At 51.1% G+C, this 21,103-nt stretch overlaps 1 protein-coding gene across 1 annotated transcript in view; it reads right to left on the minus strand.

Moving 5' to 3' along the window:
- Positions 1-21,103, minus strand: part of ESRRB (estrogen related receptor beta) — a 106,893-nt gene that overhangs the window by 4,225 nt on the left and 81,565 nt on the right. Inside the window, exons 4-6 of the mRNA XM_077750734.1 lie at positions 11,746-11,856; positions 11,094-11,255; positions 2,641-2,910 (exon numbers count right to left, since the gene is read on the minus strand). Coding sequence (XP_077606860.1) covers positions 2,641-2,910; positions 11,094-11,255; positions 11,746-11,856 — 543 coding nt within the window. The remainder of the gene's footprint in view (positions 1-2,640; positions 2,911-11,093; positions 11,256-11,745; positions 11,857-21,103) is intronic.

Raw genomic sequence — 21,103 nt, forward strand, 5'->3', positions numbered from 1 at the left:
GGGGAGTCTGTCACTGCCCATTTGTCAAATCTACAGACCCACACGACACAAAGAGCTAAACCTGGATGGCAACCAGGGCCTTTTGTTAATAATGTATCAATATCGGCTAATAAATTACCACACCAGTACAAGATGTGAACAGTAGAGGAGACTGTACGAGGTGAAACTGTACGGGGCGGTGGGCGGGGGTGGGATGGGTACACAGAACTGTAGTACCACCTGCTCAGTTATTCTGGAAGTTTCAAACTACTTTTAAAAAACCGACAGCACCAGGATTCTCTAACAAAGAATACACTACCATTTGGGGATCTTAAGATGTAAAAGGTCCGGGGTGCCTGGGTGGCTCAGTTGGTTAAGCAAACGACTCTTGGTTTTGGCTCAGGTCACGATCTCATAGTTCACAGGATCGAGCCTGAGTCAGACTCTTGCGCTGACAGCACAGAGCCTGCTTGGGATTCTCTCTCCTCTTTCCCCGTCCCTCCCCCCACTTGCTTACTCTCTCTCTCTCTCTCTCAAAATATTAAAAAAAATTTTTTTAAAGATGTATATGTTATGTATAGAAGCATGTAAAATTTTAATTATTCTTTTCCATTTGTTTATTAATAAAAGGGAGTTGAACTAAAAAAAAAATGCTTCACTCTATTAGATCAGGGTCCCTAAAAGCAGAGCCCAAGACCATGGTTTGGGTGCATGGATTTTCTGGAAGGTGTGCTTTCAGGAGAAAGGGAGGGAGGGAGGCAGAACAGGGTGAGGGTGGGAGCAAGGTGAGGACGTGGTCTCAGCTTGGGCCTGATCCACGCAGGGCTCGGATCTCACCCTGCCATGGGTCCAGGCTTTTGTTCCCGTGTGGGTCGCCATTAGCTGAAGGTGCCAAGGTACGTAGCTCCCCGGGCAAGGCAGGTGAGGGCAGATCTTGGGGGAGGGGGCAGCTGTGAGCTATTAGCAGCAGAGCTCAGCAGCGGGGGTGTGGGGGTGCTAACCCAGTAAGGGGGGGCTGAGCAGGACATCAGTAGCAGCCCCTGCATTCTCTAGGAAGCCATTTGTTAGGGGAACAACTGCCTCAGTTTGCCAGGGACTGAGGTTTCCTGGGACATGGGACTTGTACTAAAAGCCTAACTGCATCAAGCAAACCGGTTAGCTACCCTGTTTGTACTGCCTCCACCTGGGAACCTGCTCTCCCTCTTCCCTGTGCGGATCCCACTTTGTTTCCTCTAATATTAATAATAATGGTAATTAATATTTATTGAACATTTCCTCGAGGCCAGGCACTGGTCTAGGTGCTTTATCTTAGGTCGATCATTTAATACCAGAATGCTTGGAGAAGGTACTGGGGTATCCCCACTTTACACACAAGGACAGGGCTAAGGACGGTGGCCAACTTGCCCAAGGTCACGCTGCTTCTAAGTATCAGAGCTAAAATTTGAACTTGGGTCCCTGTGACCAGACTTGAGCAGCGAACTCCAGGGCATACAGCCCTGCAGCAGAACTGTGTGTGCACGCCTGACACTCTCTTTTTAGACCAGAAGCCTGACTTTCTCCTGCACTGACCACCCCCTACTTGGCACAGTACTCCGCACTGGGTGGGTGCTCCCTATGTGTGCACACGATTACATTCCAGCCCACTCAGCTGCATGGCCAGTGGCCGGCCCCTCTCCCCAGAGACTGCAGCCAGAAGCTGGAAGGGGCTGAAGGAATGCAGGTGAAGCTGCCTTTTTAAAGAACTTTATTTTATTTTTATTTTTTTGAGAGACAGCGGGCGTGCACAAGCTGGGGAGGGGCAGAGGGAGAGAGAGAATCCCAAGCAGACTCCCTGCCAGTGCGGAGCTCGACACAGGGCTCCATCTCACGACCATGAGATCATGACCTGAGCCAAAATCAAAAGTCGGACGTGAAGCCTCCTTTTAATGACAGACCAGACAACTCAGTCGGGAAGGTGTTCTCTCTCTCGTGCCTGAGCAATTTGATTGGGAGATTCAAGGAGTGGTTATAAGCCGGGGGTTGATTTTGCAACCAGAGGACCTTGGTTTGAGTCCTAGCTCTGACACCCTTTGACAGGGTGACCCTGGGCAATTTTCTCCAAGCCTCAGTCCCCCATCTATGAAATGGGGTAAAAAACCATGAGACTCTTGCTCATAGGGCTGTAAGAATTAAGTTCATAGCTAATTTCTCTAACAGGTTCAGCACTTACCATTCACCAAGCAGGTAGTGAGTATGCTATAAGGATATGCAAATAAATCCCTTTCATAGCCTGGTGGGGGAGGGACTCTTTATTGTTCCCATTTTACTGGTAAAGAATGGAAGGCACAGAGGGAAGCGACTTGCGACTTGCGCCTTGCCCGAGTAGTAGAAGCAGGATTTGACCCTTAGCAACTTAGCTGTAGAGTCTGTGTGGCTGCAGAGTGCGTGGGCCAGACGGCAGGGGCTCAGTACATAGAACGCCCTGCAAATCAAGGGCTCGGGAAAAACCTGCCTATTGCTGGCCTTCATCAGCACCCCTGTAGCTCCAAGCCAACCCCCTGCACAACCTTTGGTGACAAGAACCTCCGGCATCCTGCCCGTGCTCACAGGCTCCAGGGCTGTGCTCCCCGGGCCCAAGAGACCTCAGGAAGCTCCTGCAGTGGGGCCCGTGCCCGCCCTTACCTGAGTTGGCCAGAGCCAGGGCCTTGAGCGTCACGAACTCCTCCTTCTCCACCTTGAGCTTCTTGTACCTGCGCACCAGCTGCAGGATGGCCCGGTAGAGTTCCAGCAGCCCTGCAAGGCGGGAGTGCTCCTCGTCCATGATGTAGTCCTCGGCGTACACCAGCTTGTCATCGTAGGGCAGCGAGCGGTACACGATGCCCAGAATGAGGATCTCCATCCAGGCGCTCTGCAGCAGGCTCATCTGGTCCCCGAGAGAGAGGTTCGAGAAGCCTGCGGGGAGAGGGGCCGAGGAGGGCAGGGGCAGTCAGGTGGGCTGCCTGGAGCAGGTGGTCCCGGCCACCTCCAGATCCTGCCCCTCCCTCTGTGCCTGCTGAACTCCTTGTTCTTCCCTGGGCCAATGAGTCAGACAGGGAATTCACGGAAAAGACTTACGTAACGAGAGCTCAGTCAATGTTGACAATTGTTATTATCACGGCTGTTGTTAGTGCTAGGCTTTTTTCAAACATCTGGAGAGGTTTTTTGGTTAAATGCGTTTGTAACTGAAGGAGTTTCAAAATTCCTAATAGGATCAAGAGGCAGCAGTCCAGGGTCCTTTTCCCTCTGGGGCCTTTCCAGATCCTTCTCTCTGCTCAGCCAGGGGATGTTTTAGTGTTTTAGCATGACACCTGATCCTCAGTGCCGAGTCTCAGCTGTGTGCTGACCCAGAGGCCCAACCAGGAGATAGGACTCAGCTGTTCTCGGCCAGTGACTCCCTAATGACCACAGCCCGGGGCTGCTAAGAGCTCAAGAGCCCCCAGGGTCAGGGGGCACTTTCTCACAGGGCAGCCTGTCCTCCAGGGGTCAGACCCCTGCTGCCCCGGCCATCACTCTCCACCTAACAATGACCCAAGCTGTCTCGCATTCCGTGAGCTTAGAATTATGGGAGTTTCCCCCTCCCTGCTCGTAAGGAGGCTGACCCCAGAGCAAAAGGTCAGGGACACGGATGGCGACATTATGACACGGTCTTGCCCAATGTGCTCGGGAGACTGCCTGGGCCTGAACCCCGACTCCCCATTTCCTGGCTGTAGGCGGACCATGTGAAAGCTGTCACTGCCCCAAACCTCAGCATCCCCTTCTGTGAAATGGGTATAACTGTAACACCTGCTTCAGCCTCTCCACGAGGTCTAAGTAAGACAATGATTATGGAACATAAAACATGCTCACTGAGCTCGTACTACTGCTATTAAGGATGGGATGAAAAGTCTGTCTCCAACATGAGAATAGTATCTGGAACTGCTTTATACATACACTTAACTTAGGCATGGAGCAGTTAACGTCTTTTTTTTTTTTTTTTTAACTCTTGCCCATCGTGGGGCTCAAACTCACAAACCGTAAGGTCATGACCTGAGCGGAAACCAAGAGTTAGATGCTTAACCAATGGAGCCACCCAGGCGTCCTGGAATAATTAACATTTTGATTCGAGATGGGGGGTAGAGAAGAAGGAGGGGGAGGAGGAGGAAGGAGAAGGGAGGGAGGAAGTTGACTTTCAAACCTCTTGGTCACTAAACACAAGGTGGGAACTTCAACCAGAAACCCCACAATTGGCTCCCACGCTGACCACACCAGACGGATGGAAAAGAAGGAAGAGTTTCCACGGGCCACCTGCTCCGTGCATCAGGGCTGCCCGGGATGAGCATACCTATGTGGGCCTCTGCTTCACTGGCGCCCTGGCACCTCACCCCGTGTGGGTGCGGCACTGATGTGAGGGCTTCGAGGGTGAAGTGGTTATCAGACAGCCCCTCTCGGTCCCCTATACCAGTGGTGCCCAGCGAGCCTGACCAAGGGGTGATGCCCATGGCTGTCGTTACTATTACTGTTTTTGTTATCAGCATGCTCTGGGCGTGTCTCTCTTCTCCCTTCCTGGCATAGCTGGAGGCCTGGGATGGTCCTGAGCTTCTTCACATCCCTCTGGGTTTCCGTGGAGTCTCCCATCCCTCACCTGTTGTCCGCTGAGTCTAAAATTCACTCCATTTTCCAACCAGTGCACAAGCATTCTGCTGTAGGGGCACTCCTGGGGCTCCTGGCTCACCACCTGGCTGCTGGCACCCACGGGTGACTGACAAAAGAGCTGAGCAATGACACTGGTGGATGAGGCAGGCCGGGACCGACATACCTCCTCGGGGAGAGGGGCCAGGTGCATGCGTGCTGTCGATCCCGGCACGCGAGGGGGGGTGTGGCAGCCTGTGGCGGCAGCAAAAGCCGGGAGGTAATAAAAGGCAGATAGAATGGACATCCAATTTCCCTTATCGGGTCTCTGCTCGGGAGAGGCCTTGGGCGACATTAATTAACAGATCCCAATCAGCCGGCTCATGAGGGTGTGTGCACGCAGGGACTGGGGCGCTGCCCTGGAAACGCCAGACTGGGAGGAAAGATGTAGGAGGTGGACGGGGCGAAATTAACAGACAACTGCAAAAAGAGAGGTAAGAATGAGGCTTCTGGAAACAGATAAAGGACCCCTCAGAGGCCCATCACGCGGGTACCACCACCAGAGGAATGTTAACAGCAGGTCGGTCTCTTCATTCATCCAGCACATCCTCACTGGGCACCTGCTAAACGCCAGGCCGTGTGGGAAGGAATGGTGAGCTCAAACCAGAAAGGGCCCCTGTGCGTAAGCGCTCGCAGTTGATAGGGAAAGGCATGCCCTGAGCACCCAGCTCTGCGGTCACTGTGAAGTTAGGAGAGTCAGAAGAACAAGGGAGATGGAGGACTCTCAGAACACATCATGGGCGAACTTGGCCTGAGTGCCGAAGGCTCTGCAGGAGAAGACATGGGGCTGAGCCCTGCGTGCTAAGAGGGGCCTAAAGAGGGTGGTCAGGGCACCGCTGGCGAGCGCACCCCAGGGTGCGGGGACCAGCTGCTGCCCATCTTCCCGCCCCCAGCTCCAAGTGCCAGCTGGGGACAAGGCAGATGCCCAATGCATATTCCCAGCACAGAGGACCACAAACAAATGCTCTTGGACCCGGATTCCTAGGTGACAAGAAAATGGGCCCGAAGAAGTCAGCGAGACCCTCTTAGTCGTTTAGACAGAGTTTGGAAAATGCTACCTTTGCCCATCGTGTAGAAGCCAGAGACAGACCCGCCCTCTGGGAGGCGGGCAGAGCAGGTGGGAGGAGGGGGCCTGAGGACAGACCTGGGTCTGTGTGCGGACTTTCTGCTAATGAACTCCATCCTTGGCCCCTGACCTCTCTCCTTCTCCTTGAGCAGCTTCAAAAGGATCTGGAAAGGGCTTTGAAAATCCAAATGTACTCTCCAAAGTGCTGAATGGTATACAGAGACTGCTGCTCTTTGTACAAGGGGGTGGGGTGGGAGGGGATGTGGTATGTTCTAATATTTTAAAAAGCTGAAACACTTTCTAGTACTTGAAAAAAAAAACCACCAGAAGGAAGAATGAAATATAAAGACTTAGCTCTAGGAGGAAGGAGGGGAGGCGACAGGGAAGGAGGGAAAGGTTCTGTGCGCACATTTCTATCTAGTTTTGCCTTTTGAACGTGTCCATATTTAAGGTGTCCCCAAACAAAATTAAATCAAGCATAAAACAAAAGGCATGCTTCCTTCAACCTAGCAATTCCACCGCTAGGAATTTCTCCCCGGAAGAACAGTATGCACAAATACGCAGAGATAGATGTGAAAGGGTGTTTGCTAGATCAGACTGTAATGGCCTCAAGCAGGAAACAACCTAAATGTAACTAATGTGATACATGTAATTACTATATAAACATAATTATTAGCTAAATGAAGGGCACATTAGAAGCCACCAGAAAGAAGCAGAACTGTTCCTGTGGGCGTGGAAAGATACCCAAGAATGTAAGGAAGACTTAACTATAAAGGAGACAGACACCACAGCCAGACACTAGAATCCTAGCTCTGCTGACCACTGGCTGTGACGCTGGACATGTCCACATCTCTGTGCCTTGGTTTCCTCATCTGTAAAATGGGAATAATAATAATAATAACAATACTTTCCTAATGGGACTGTTTGGATTACATGAGCTAAGGTGTGGAGCACTGAGTACGCTGCCTAGCACAAGGGAAGTGCTACCATGTTCTATAAATCAGTGGAGAAAGCAGGATGTAAAGCAGTACTCTAGAATGGTCCTACAGTGGGGAGAGAACATACACACACCTGTACACACACACCGCGGCTGCACATGCACAGGAAATTCCCAGGAGGATGTTTAAGAAAGATGAGGGAACCTGAACTCCTAATTTCCATCCCTCTGTCACTGTTGGTCATCTTTACCGAAAGCACATATTCTTTCTTTTATTTCAACCCAAACAAAGGGCTGAAGCGCTCCTTCCTGCCCTTTGGCCAAGCACCCTCCAGGTCTGCCTTCCCGTGCTGGGCTGGGTCTCCTCCTCTAACAAGCAATTAGCAGTTCTGGGACAGGGTGGCTGCTGGGAGAGGCTGGTGTGGCCCCTGGGCGTGCCCGCTTGAGGTCCTGCCATGCCCAAGCCGGCCGTCCCCACCCCCAAAGTTGCTTTATCTGCACCAACTGATCTGATAACATTCAGGATCTTCCCAAGGCCCCATCCCCCCAGTGGTTTGACAGCATGAGCTCCTAGAATTTAAGAAAAGAAAAAAAAAAAAGAGCACATAATTTGTGGCAAGTGGAGTTCATAATCTGTTAATTTATTATCGTTTCTGTCGACCTGGAGGGCCATTAGCAGAGGTAATAAAGGGAGATGTAATTATAGGATCTGAGGCCACTCCAGACACAGCTGCTGTCACTCGGCAGCCCATATTTCATCGGCCGCTGGCATTCTCTCCCCCGCGCGAGCAGACGGTGGCTACCTGGGAGCAGGGCTGCCGAGGAAGCCTCCGTGGAGGCCTCTGGGGGTCCCTTCCCCGCAGAAGTGTGCACATGTCCACCCGGCCAGGGAGGGCTCTCCTTGCCGGCGCACCCTCCAGGCCGCCTGGGGTGACAGGACAATCCATCAAGCGAGACCCACTGCCTCTTAAAGGCTGCTGCCCCTTGTTCGAACCTGTCGCTCCTGGGGAACAAGAGGTGGGCACTTTGAAGACCCCGGCTTATCCTCTCAGCAGCCCGGGACTTGGAGAAGTCAACTCCTGGTAAAAGCCTACATGTGTGCGGGGTCAGGCCACCGCGGACGGACTGAGACAAAGGAATGGCTGCTGTTCTGAGTGAGCCACGAGCAGCCTGAGCTCCCTGGGGAGCCCGCCCGTGTGCGAGCGCCCTGTGTGTTCAAACGTGTGAGTGAAGGGGGGGTTGCTGCTGAGAAAGGAGTTTTGTGCTCAAACAATCCTTCCTCCTGGGCTGGCTGGTGGCTCCGCGCCTGTGTGCGTGCGTTAGCTTCTGGCCTGCAGCCCGAAAACTCATGTTCGTGGAGCCCTGCTGCCCTTCTGGGCTCTTCCTCCGTGGCCACTGCCCGTCAGTGCCGGAGGCCCAGCTCAGCATCTGCTCTCTGCCCCTGCAGCCTGTGGCAGCCCTCTGTCCCTGGTTCTCCTTGCAGCCTTCCAAGTGCGCAGAACAGGAGAGGGGAACGGAAGAGGCGAAAAGAAGTGGGCAGTGGGGTGGTAACATGGAAGCAAGCGCCAGGGAGGTTCCTGATGCCTCATGTTTATAATTTTTCACGAAAAAGTATTTTGTCAGGACACCCGGGTGGCTCAGTCGGTTAAGCATCCAACTTCGGTTCAGGTCATGATCTCACGGTTCATGAGTTCGAGCCCCACGTCGGGCTCTGTGCTGACAGCTCAGAGCCTGGAGCCTGTCTGTGTCTTCCCCTTCCCTGCCCCCACTGCTCATGCTCCGTCTGTCTCTCTCTCTCAAAAATAAATGTTAAAAAAAATTTTTTAAGAAAAAGTATTTTATTAAAAAAAAATTATCCATCTTATTTGTAAATGAGATCTCCAGGGCCGAAATTAATCTAATTCTTTTGGATCAGCCACGACTCCTGGCAAGAGACCTTACAGGTAGTTAATACTCAATAAATGCACGCAAAGGCAAGTACGAAATGCCCTCTGTATGCCAGGCTGTGGACAGATACGGAGAGATACAGTTTCCTATGCTTAAGGAAGGTAGGCGGGGCTCTGCCTCAGAGCGCTAACCGGAGCCGTCTTAAGGGACCTTCTGCTGTCCAGGAACCGGGATGGACAGGAGCTGACGTCAGTCCCAGGTGGGGCCCTGGCTTGCACCTACCCTGCTAATAAACCTGCTCCCTTTCTGGCCCTCTCTCTCTCTCTCTCTCTCTCAAGGCTAGTGAGCAGATCTTCAGATGAGTTTTCCATCTAATCTGAGATGGGATTAAGTCTATTAGTTTAAACATACCAGGCACTTGGTATGAGGCTTACCATGTAGTGGCAGGAGACGCTATTAATTAATTTTACCTTAAACACTAGAAGGTCAGGCCCAAATAACTCAGCATGCAAATGTATGCAAAATAGGCAAATTAGTGTTTCCGACAAATGAGCCCCTATGTTTATTTTATTTTTTAATCAAAAAGACTTCAGCTCTGGACAAGGAAAAATGAAGATGTGAAAGGAAGCTTTTAATACTATTAGCAAAGACAATGACATGGTCACGGTCCCCACCACTTATCAAGCACCCACTGTGTGCGGGGGCTGGGCTGACGGCGCCTTACTATCTGTTATGATTCCCAATTCACAGGCAAGGACACGGACGCTCAGAAAATGAGATCTCTTCACAAGGCCAGCCAGGACAGAACTTGGATCAGAGCTCAGGTCTGCCTGAGTCCAGAGTCTGTGTCCCTAACAACCTCACCTCCCTCTTGGTTGGGCGCGGATGGGAGATGGTGCTGGTGGGGGGCAGGGGGGCAAGGAGAGAATGGGTGCAAGGGAGACAGTGCCTCCTGGTTCTACGCCTCCCCTCAGACGTGGCAGGAGAAGGAAGCAGTGACCTGGGAGACCGCCAGGAGCCACCCCTGGGCCATCGCTGGGAAGAGGAGCGTGTGATGGCAGGGCAGGGCAGGATGTGCGGGGCAGGGGGAGCTGTGCCGGATTCGGCCCTGGGTTACTGGAGCAATCCGGGCTGAGGTGTCTTAAGCAGTGGCTTGACCCCACATCTGAGCTGAATCAGCACAGGCCAGATTCAAAACTACCAAGTGCGTAATCCCAAGAGGCTGAGCTCCTTAGTAAGGGCGCTCTGGCTCAGATCTCCGGGGAGGCCCCACCCCCTGAGTCAGAAGGCCAGGGGCCATCAGCGAGTCCCTGCGGAAGAAATTCTATGCTTCCTGCCAGCTAAGTGACACCAGCATCACCTCCCGGGCCCCTTGTCCACAGGAAGGCTCCCTCACATAGGTTGCGCACGCACGTCTTCTATAAAAACATCTGACACCCCCAGTCAACCGTGGGCCTCGGCATCTCAAGTCTCAGATGCCTTAGCTACACCACCATGCATGCTATATTCGTTTTTCAGAGCCGGCGACACACACACACAGAGGATCTACAGACAGGAAGATAAACTGCCCCACGTCACAGAACTCGTAAGCCTCCAAGCCCACGTTGGATGACTGCCAGAGGAAAACAGGACATCCCCACCTCACTACGAGACAAGCTGTTAGAACCATAAGAGGAATAAGCTGTACAGGCTTTCGAAGGCTCCCCAACATGGGTGTAACACAAAATATGTGGGTGTCGGTGTCTACAAAAAGAAAATTAAAAACCAGTCTCCACCGTTTGTCCAGACTGAGGATGCTGAAGGAAGGGTTTGGGCCACGCGCAGTGAGCAGCCATATCCAAAGTCCATTATCACCCAAAACGCATTTGCTACATGTACTTTCCATGCCACCTATAAAGAGACAGGCCTCCCTTGGGATCAGACAAGTGGCAATAGTGTGTCTGCAACGAACAGTAAGTACATACCACACAGATCACACTCATACCTGCATCTCATCCCCACGTCAGAGCCCACGAAGGAGGGATTGCTGTCATTCCCTGTTCTCAGAGGGGTCAGATGACCCACCAAGGGTGACACAGCTAGTAAGCTGCAGATCCAGATGGTGAATCCTTTGAATCCCAGACTTTGATTCCCCAGCCCATGTTCTCAACCACTCCAGTCCACTGGCCTCTAAAGGAAGCAAGAGACTCAAATTCTCTCTCCTGTATTGTTTCCCGGGACATTTCTAATAAGGGCCGCAAGAAAACCCTTTGACCTTTAAGGACTCAGAAAACTTCCTCTTTGATTCTCACCTATTGTTAAGAGGTGATCATCAACACTCTAGAATGATAATGGGTTCTGAAGAGCCCCTGGCAGTTTGGGAATGTTACTGGACCTTTCCAACACCTGCTTCCCTCCAATCCCACAAAGAGAAAAGGAGCCCAGAAGAAAACACGGCTCCTGGGTCCCGGGCTCCCATGCATCAGAACCACGGTGGTGGGGACAGTGGTTGGGACTCCCTGGCTATACGCCCCTCTCCCCTGGTCCTACGGGACTCACCTGGGATGTGCTTGGCCCAGCCAATGATGACCACGAGCTCCCTGTCTGCCAGGTCACAAAGAGTGGTCAGGGCCTTGATGTCGCCTTCAGGCATGCCAGGGGGAGGCATGGCGTAGAGCTTGTCCGGCTCGGCCACCAGCAGGTAGGAGACAATCTTGGTCACTGCCAACGACCAAAGGAGGAGTGTGAACGTTGGGGGAAGAGGTAAGGGCCGGGGTGGAGGCTGGAGTGGCTCAGGAAGAAAAGTCAGGCTCTGAGGAGTCCCAGAGTGTCGCCTCCCCCGCTCCCTTTCTCACACCACTAACTTGCTGGCAGTGCTGATTTGGGCTTTTAAGAAACATCCCTCTGAGGGAAGTTCCTGGAACTTGAGAGGAACATGCTTTGAAGGGCAGGTGAGGGTGACATGCTCTGGATGCTGGCGCCCAGGCCTTCTTAGGATCATGCTTCATTTGGAGCCACATTCTGTAAATCCCACACGGATAGGCCTTCCGAATGAAGCCTGACACACCCAACACCAGACCAGCCATCGAGGCCATCTCCCCAAGACCTGCACTGTCTCCCAGCCAATAGTGGGAGGTGGCACCTCCCCGGGGGGTGCCCATGTCCCACGTACCCATGCTAGCAGAAGGGGCATGGACCGCCCGACACTCACATGGCTTTTTAGCGGGTGGAGAAATCTGTAAGCTCAGGTAGGGGCTGCTCTCAGAGTCCAGCCGTCGCTTGTATTTCTGGCGGCCTCCACGCACTCGGTCAAGGCGCACACCTGTTGGGGAGGAAAGGGGCGAGGCGTCAGGTCGTGCCACATCAAGGGTGTCAACACCAACTCTGGAATTGCAACACTGGCTTCGGCCCTCACGACCTGATGCCTTCCCAGCTGCCCCGGGCCTGGCCCCGCTGCTGGACTCAGCATCCTCCTGAAATCTACCCCAAGCAACCTCCAGCTTGAGTCTTTCGTCTCCAAAGGGAAAGCACAACGGAAGCACTCCTCTAGACATTAGAGAAGGAAGAATTGTTATTCTAGATGTGCTGTGAATGCAGGGAGGGTTGAGCTGGCTTGCCAGATGGCAAAGGGAATCTCTGCCACCGGCAGGCACCTCCAAAGAACGAGAACAAGAACGTTCAGCCTTTTCACATGAGCAGCACCTGAATGGGTATTCATTACAAATGTCAATTTCTGGATCCCACTTTCACAGACCTTAAGATGGAGTTCTACAGTCCGTCTTCTAGATAAACTACAGGGAGCGTGAGGACTGGTCTGGGCACCCTCAGCAGCAGGGCCGTGGGCAGGCCTGGGCCGGACTCTCCTAGATGGGGGTGCAGGTGGTCCTGGCCACACCTGGAAAATGAGTGCCTCAAAGTCTCCCAACAGCAGGTGCAAAAGCAGGTGTGGCCACTCCACACTGACATCCCTTCCCAGGATGAGGCCCTATCCCAGAGCGATCTGCTATTTCCCTGGGTCTATATGGCCTTCCAGGAACCCACCGCAGCCTCACAGCGCCTGCGGTCTGGACAGACATGTTGGTACCATTTGACATCCCTCACCAGCCTGCAGGGCGGACAGGACCTCAAACAGGTTCCCCATCCAAAGGCACACAAGCACAGACTGGTCACCAACCTACGTGGCCTGCCCTGAGAACTGGATGGGATCCAACAAATCAGCTCCAAAGTATGAACTATTACAGGAAGCAGAGCGGCTCCCTGAAGCTTACCATGAAACAGGGCTTGATTAAAACACATAAAAAGTGAGAGACAGTGAGGCGCCTGGGTGGCTCAGTCGGTTAAGCGTCGGACTTCGGCTCAGGTCACGATCTCAGAGTTTGTGAATTCGAGCCCCACGTTGGGCTCTGTGTTGACGGCTCGGAGCCTGGATCCTGCTTTAGATTCTGTGTCTCCCTCTCTCTCTGCTCCTCCCCTGCTTGTACTCTCTCTCTCTCTCTCTCTCAAAAAATATTTTTAAAAATTTTTAAAAATTATAAATGAAAATAAAAAAGTGAGAGACAGAGACAGAGTCCCGAGAGGAAGAGAGCTCAGTGCCACCTCAGCCTCTGAGGTGACAGGTCAAGTTCAACTTCCTGTTCCTTTCCTCAAAGGTCAACAGCATCACCCTCAGAGCCCTAGTAATTGATCCTCCAGGCACTTTCTCCCTGCCACCTCCTCCTGCCTGTCCTCCTAGCTTGGTGGTGGCAGCAGCCAGTCCCATCAGCTCAGGCTCCTCCTGAGGAGTGGCCAGAAGGCAGCAATACTGGTGACCTAATGGAATGAGGATTTAGATCCCATTCATGCCAGGGGTGATTTTCTGGCTGTTTCTTAAGACCTCCGGCTACTACACTTAAGTCCCTGGGCAAGGGAGGAAGTTCCTGGAGCAAAGAGAGCGGTAGAAAGTGAAATCACTTTGTGTGCTGAATAAGAGGGACCAGACCTTCAGGTAGGTGCTAACTGCCCTACAGGAATCAGGGTGAGGAGTGCCCCATGGTACCGTGCCCGCAGGCTCCCAGTCAAGTGCTCAGACCACCCCGCCTTCAGGGAGTATGCTGTGAGCCACTGAGCCAGATGGCCCAAGGGGACTCTGTGGGGCCAGTCACTGCTCTGCATTTTCATCAGCAGTACCCTTTTTACCACACAGTCTGACATTCCTGTACTTGATGCTGAACATGGCTGCAGTAAACATTTCGGGGGGGGGGAGGGTCTACCCCGCACCCCACCCCTGCCTCCTGTTTAATAATTCCCCTATTGTGGGTCATCTCGTAAGTGGGGCCTGTGCCCACCCCAACTCTGAGTATCTCATTTGACCCTCTAGAGGTCAAAGCATGGTCTAGTGACTCAGGAACAACTAGCTGGAGGCTTTGATCAAATGGCACCAAGACAGAGGGAGGGTGAGGATGGGTTGGGGCTGCAGTGGTGGCTCGGCAGCGGGGGTGCGGGCAGCCCTGGGCCTCAGTCTCCTGGTTACTCATCTCCAGCACCTGGGCTTTCCGGAGCTGCCCCTGGTCCTCGCCTGGCATCTAAGTGTGGTCCTTGAGCCTCCTGAGAAGCTTCCTGTGAACTCCCCTCTGCTCTGAGGGGCAGAGTGGATTGCAACTGACCACACCAACAGTTGGGTTGCCTAGGTTCAGACTCTGAGACAAAGAGAGTTCATCTGGAAGGCGAGCTCAGGAAGAAAGCCAATCATGGGTGTGTGCCTGAGTAGGTGAGCAGGCGACTGCTGTCGCCGAGGCTCAGCCTTCCTGAGGACCCTGGGAGACAAGGCAGGACACGCCCCGGTTACCCTGCTGCAGACGAGGGCCTTGGGGCATCCAGCCGCTCCTCCTGGCAGTCACCAGCCCTTCCCGGGCTGGGGCTGAGCAGGCTCTGGTGACCAGAGCAAGCCCTGGGCAGAGTTGTGGTCACAAGGAGGCAGTGCAGTTAGCACGCGTGTGACAGAGTGCTGAGTGAAGGCAGGTGGGACACCGGCCGCTGCCCTCCTTCTCAAAGGGTGGTCCAGGCCAGGCATCAACTGGGAGCTGAAATTGAAACACCTCACGCTGCCCCCTAGGAACGGGCGTCAGCACTTTAACAAGGTGACTCGGAGGCTCATGGGGGTTTGGAAAGGGCTGCAATATAGCTTCCTACGGACCGGCAGTGCCAAGGACCTTGAAGGTGGCAATGGAGGCCCATCCGGTGCAGGACCTAAAGCTACATGCTGGTGGGACTTTGGCTCCCAGCTGCCACCCCTCCTGGGCCCCTCAGTGAGGGCAGAAGGAGCTGGCACACAAAGGCAGGAAGGATGGCTCCTCCTTTGAAGGTTTTTTTGGGGAAAGTTCCCTGTTTTCCTGACCCCCTCTTGTGACACAGCTACAAAGCAGCTCCCTGCTGCGCACCTACTGTGTGCCAGGCTCTAACCAGAGTCCGGGATGAGCCCCTCCCTACTTCACGGACTTTCTCTCCTGAAGCCAGTCTCACGAGCTCTCGCCTACACCCACCCCAGCTGGTATAGCAGGAATGGGAACTGCTCAACAAAACACTGAACGAGGCATGGGTCCCTTAGCAAGGCAAGGTGATGGGCACTTGCCACTTCTGTCACAACCTCCATATAGAATGTTCTTTGTCCTGATATAGGGCCTGGCCTGCAGTGGGTGTTCAAGAAAGTCTTGATGCATACAGGAACGGATGGGCCTCCTTCCCATCCCCTGGGTTGGGTGCTTCCTCCAGGGCTTCAAGCTCCAACAGCACCCCTACAATGAGGGGCTGCTCTCCATCCCATTATAGGGTCTGTCATGGTGCCCAGTAGATGCTTAGAAAGCCAGAGCTAAGGGAGCCTGGGTGGCGCAGTTGGTTGAGTGTCTGACTTGAGCTCGGGTCATGATCTCACAGTTTGTGGGTTCAGGCCCCACATCAGGCTCTGCACTAACAGAGGAGACTGCTTCAGATCCTCTGGCTCCATCTTTCTCTGTGCCCTCCCTGCCCCTCTCAAAAATTAACATTAGAAAATTAAAAACAAAAGAAAGTAAGTTTGAGCTTTTACTGTCATCATCATCACCATTATTTTTGTTACGCTTCCCCAACAACTATGTACAACCCTCTGGTAAGTCACAGTAGCAACAATCATGAGAACAGCTTAATTTATGGAGGACTTTATGTATTGCCCTTTGTCATCTACAACATATAAAGCAGGCACAATTATCCCCATTTTACAAATGAGAACAACTGAGGCTCGGGTGCTTGAGTAATTTGCCCAGTAAAAGAGCCAGTACCCACGCTCTCTGCTCCTCCAGGGTACAGCTCCCCTGGGCCCAGTGGGTGTAATCTCTCCTCTAAATTTCCTCCTTCAGATCTTCATGGCAGGATGGTCAATGGCTCCAATCAATACATGCATCAATTATCAGCTTATTCTGTTTTCTTAAGAAATGTAGCCTGTTGGGTCTGATTATGCCTGAATTGATGTCTGACATGAGCCAGGTTTGCACCCTGGCTTCCTGCCCAGATCTTCCCCCAGCCACAAGCCCATAATGGCTCCAACCTACGGGATCCAATGGTCAAGGTCCCAGACCTGTCTCAACAGCCTTGGCCCGTTGGCTCTCAGAGCCTTGGTCTCATCATCAGGTATGGGGAAGGAGGCAATGGCAATATCAACACTGCTCACCAAATATGGCTTTTGTTGACACCAGAAATGCTTGCTAAGTTGGCAGTGGCTCCGACAGGCCAGGTGAGGCCGTCATTCCCACAGCCCACATGGCAGCATTCACTGGCACTCTGCGTGCCACCTTGCGCTTGTTTCCCTCTGTTCCCATTCACTTTTCAACTCAACTGATTCCTAAGGGAAAGGGCCCACATCAGCTCCATTTTCTGAGCTCTCCGTCCCCCAAACTGTCCCCAACAGGGTTTACTAAATCATCATTTAGGGTAGAGAGGTCCCATGGTAGAGATCTGTGCTTCCCAACCCAGGGGCCCCCTTTCCATGGGTCCCCGCCCAAAAGATGTGGCCCTATCCCTCTTGCCCACACCATTCCCAAAGGCAATTAAGATCTGAATTTACCTTGAAGGCCTAGTCCAAATATTATTTCTACCAAGAAGCCCTTCCAGACTCCCCCTGGCCAAGTTGGCTGTGCCCTTCTTGGGCTCCTTTTGCTTATTCTCTATTTTAACAACTATGGTCAAAACAACAACTCTTCACAATACATGCTATGCTCATCTCCCTGCTGGGCTGTGGGCATCTCCTAAGCAAGGACTTTGCTTCACCTTTGTCACCCACACTCAGCACCCCGCCAGTGATAGGCAGTCAAGTGTCTGAGTAAAACATGCACCAGTTCAAATGAAGCCCTGTAGGCTTAGGAAGCAAAAGAATCTCAGGGTCTTATCCTGTTCCCAGCTTCCATTTGTCTCCCAGACTCCAGAAATTCACTCCCTTAGGAGAGCCCATTCCTCATCAAAGTTTCCCTTGTAATGAGCTAAATTCTGTCTCTTAGTCACTTTCTACCTACCCTCCATCCCATCCAATGAGACTATCCCCTTTCACGAGAGAACCCTTTATGGACTTGAACATCCCTGGGCACCCTCCTTCTATGGCCAAGCACTCTTTATTTTCTGTATTTGTACAGTGTTTTCAGGCCAGTCACCTCCTGCCTTCTACGCAATTGTCTTTATTGACATGGTCTGCTCTGAACTCAGAATGGCCAGCTTCTCAAACACAGAGACAGCAGATAGAGGTCTGACTTATTCTGCACTCTGCCTAAACAGACATTGGTCAACTGTGTTTGTACTTACTATCTGCCAATATTTGGAGTACGCTGCTCATGGTTTTAGTAAATGAGATAATGGCATGGACTGGGTTCTCATCCTGAGCACTGCAGCAAGATGCTGGATCATGAATCTTTTACAAACAAATCGCCAAATTCCAACGGTTGGGTCTGGCAGACATTATCAGTTGTCTGCCCAAGTTTCTTTCCATTCCCTCTCTTGCATGCTAACAGAACCCGAGTTTTGTTTGTAGCACAGTAGTCGTACCAATCCCGGTCCCTCCTTTCCCAGTTTCAGTGGTAGCAAGCGCTGGTCATATGACCTGGTTCCGGCCAATGGGCTGTAAGGGGAAGTCCAGGTTAGGGGCTTCCGAGAATGGTTTTGCTTTTCCAGTACAAGAGACAGACATGTTTGGTGCAACTCTGTTTGCCTTTCTCCTGCCCTGACCTGGAAGGTGAAGGTTAGAGCTGTAGCAGCCAAGTGAGGAAGCCAAAGAACACCAAAAGAAGACAGAAAGAGCCTGCGAAACGCCAGCAAATGCCGATCTCCAGAGTCCCTCGTAGGTAGGGAAATCAATCTCATTTATCGATGCTTAAGCTACTGGCAGTCAAGTTCTCCGTAACTTGCAACAGAAAGCAATTTTCACTAATAAAATGGGCAATTACTTTTTAAATGAGGATGCTTAAGTCTTACAAACACCAAATGGAAAAAAAAAAAAAAGAGAGAGAAGGCAACTTGAACTTGAAATGAGAGTTGCCTTATTGTTTGTGTTCTTATAGTTTTAGCAAACTATCTAAAAAAGCAGGCTCAGGGAGCATATTAAAATACTAATCAACTTATAATCACTGTCTGGGATTATTTGATTGTACCATCTTATTGATACTTTCTGATTTTAAATGATTCCTAATACTTACATATGAGCTATTCCAGATCTCTAAGTACTACACTGAATACATATCCTTTGTTTTAATCATTGTTCAGCACTGTTAATCCCTTAACAGGTGTGGGCCAAATTTAAGCATTCATAAATTTGCTAAGAATTCAAAAAGATCAATAATCACTGGAATCCATGTTCTTGTGCAGACTGAGTCCTGTAGTTAAGCTCAAGACTAGACAGGGAGCCAACATGGTAACTGCTAAATCTTGTAGACACGAGTATAAGGAAAAGTTCACATCTACTGACCAGCTGTTATTTGGGGTGACCTCTGCTCTAACCATTTCACTTAGGGACTGCAACAACTTTAAAGGAAGATTCTATTAGCCCATTTTACAGATGGGGAAATTGAGGGTAAGAGAGGGTGAGTAACTTGCCAAGACCACACAGGCAGGAATGCAGCCTGACTTTGACCTCTGAGAACAGGTACAATTCTCACCTTCTTGCTCGGGCAATTCCCACCAAGTCTTTTCAGGCTGGCGTTGCTAAAGGCTCCCCACTGTTGCTAGCCCTGGGGGCCATCACCACTTCTGACTGGTTCCCTCGAATGCACCTGGCCCTCTGTAAATAGTTCCTTCATTAAATCCTCTTTGGTGACCTGTTGAGGGGACATCGGCTCCTGCCCAGCCCTGACCAAGACAATGGGAAGGTGAGATGTGCTTGGTTACCCCTGCAAGGAAAGGCAGAGTGAACAGGGGGAGTAGCCAGGAAAGAAGCACTAGCCTCAGGGTCAGACCTGGATAGAATCCCTGATTCTAGCCCCCCAGTACCTGGGTGGCCTGGCCCAAGCTTCTTCACCTTCTGTGCCTCAGTTTCTACACCTGTACTAAAATAACAAGATGCACCTCATAGGATTGTTGTTGAGTATCGAGTGAGTTAGTATACATAAAGCACGTAAGATGGAGCCTGGGTGGCTCAGTCAGTTAAGCGAATAACTTCAGCTCAGGTCATGATCTCACCGTTTGTGAGTTCGAGCCCCACATCAGACTCGCTGCTGTCAGCACAGAGCCTATTTCAGATCCTCTGTCCCCTCTCTGTCTGCCCTTCCCCTGCTCATGCCCACTGTCTCTCTTTCTCAAAAATAAATAAACATTAACATTTTTTAATTAAAAATTAAAAATTAATAAAGCACTTAAAATACTGTGAAGGACACCTAATAAGTGATCATTAAGTGTCAGTTAATATTATTATTATTAAAAATACTTCACCCTTAAAAGTGTTCTCTATCGTGACTGTATCAATATCAATATCCAAGCTGTGATACTGCGCTAGTTTTGCAAGCTGCTACCATTGGGAGACTGGGTAAAGGGCATGTGGACTCTCTCTGTATTACTTCTGACAACTACATTGAATCTACAATGATCTCAAAAATAAAAAGGTGAATTAAAAATGTTGGCTACCTGTGGAAATACAAAATGGTGCAGCTGCTGCAGAAAATAGCTTGGCAGTTCCTCAAAATATTAAACTGAATTATCATACATGTCCATACATGACCCAGCAATTTCATTCCGAGGTATATCCCCAAAAGAACGGCAATCAGGAACTCTAACAGATACTTCTATTTCAGTGTTCATGGCAGTAAGACTCACAACAGCTCAAAGGTGGAAGCAGCCCAACGATCTACTGACAGATGAATGGATAAATAAAATGCGGGGTCATACGTACAAGGAAATATTACTCAGCCATGAAAAGGAATGAACTTTTGAAACCCGCTACAGCATGGATGAAACCTGAACATGTCAGCCAGACACAAAAGGAGAGGTGTTGCATGATTCCATTTATATGAATATTTAGAATAGACAGAAAGTAGACTGGAGGCTACTGGGGACTGGGGGGTGAGAGAATGGAGGTTACTGCATAGTGAGTATAGGATTTTCTGATTGGGATGATGAAAAAGTCTGGGAAACAGAATCGCTGTGAATGTGCTTCGTGCCACTGAATTGTACACTTAAAGATGGTCTTCAAAATGGCAATGCTTGTTATATATATTTTGCCACCATTAAAAAAGTAATAATGTAACATACCTAAAACCACTGAAGTGTGCACTTTAATAAGCAGTGAATTGTATCTTAACAAAGCTACTAAAAATTTTAAAAATACTGTCTCAGGTTAGTAGAATTAAGTAACATAAAATGTGTGAAAGTAACAAAGTGCCTGGTACACAGTAGGCGCTTCATAGCAATTTCTTTCCTTTCATCTGCTTATGGAAGGTGGTAGGATCTGGCAGGAACTGACTGCCTTCTTGGGAAGAGAGGGAAACACACCCCCTTACTTGTAACTACATAAGTCAGATACGTTAAACAAAACCCTTAAGGAACTAAGGTTCAGAGAGGTTGAATAGTGTGCCCAGGGACACACAGCTCCACAGGTTCTCTCCTGAATATGCCCACAGGGTGGAGCACTGCCTCTGTCCAGCCCAGGACCCAGGTTCTGCCTTGGCTGCAGCTGTACGGCTCCCAGCCCCCACCAGGCTCACCACTGGGCTGGGATCCTTCTACCTGCTGTGTCCCATCCTACTTCCCAACTCAGGGCACAGGAAATTCTAAAGAAGCCGCAGGGCCACTCTGGGACATAAAGTCCTTGGAAGGAGGGATTGCAGGCCCCCCAGACCTCTCGATCCCATGCCCATCTGCTGACCTCTCCCAACCACTGCAGGTGCGTCGGCATCCAGAGGTGGCAGCCGTCCTGATCAGATGTCCACTTGCTGACTTGATAAGATCAGCCTTCTGGCATTTTTCTTAATGGAAGTAAAATAATTCCTGCTTCCCTCCACCTCCCTCCTTTCTTCGGATTTTCCCTCCCTAAGCTGGACAAGATCCCAGTCTTTCGGAAGTAAAAATAGCCACGTGTGCAGGGGCACAGC

Source organism: Crocuta crocuta, unplaced genomic scaffold (assembly GCF_008692635.1).
Source record: "Crocuta crocuta isolate KB4526 unplaced genomic scaffold, BGI_CrCroc_1.0 scaffold186, whole genome shotgun sequence".
In the NCBI taxonomy this organism is placed as follows: Eukaryota; Metazoa; Chordata; class Mammalia; order Carnivora; family Hyaenidae; genus Crocuta; species Crocuta crocuta.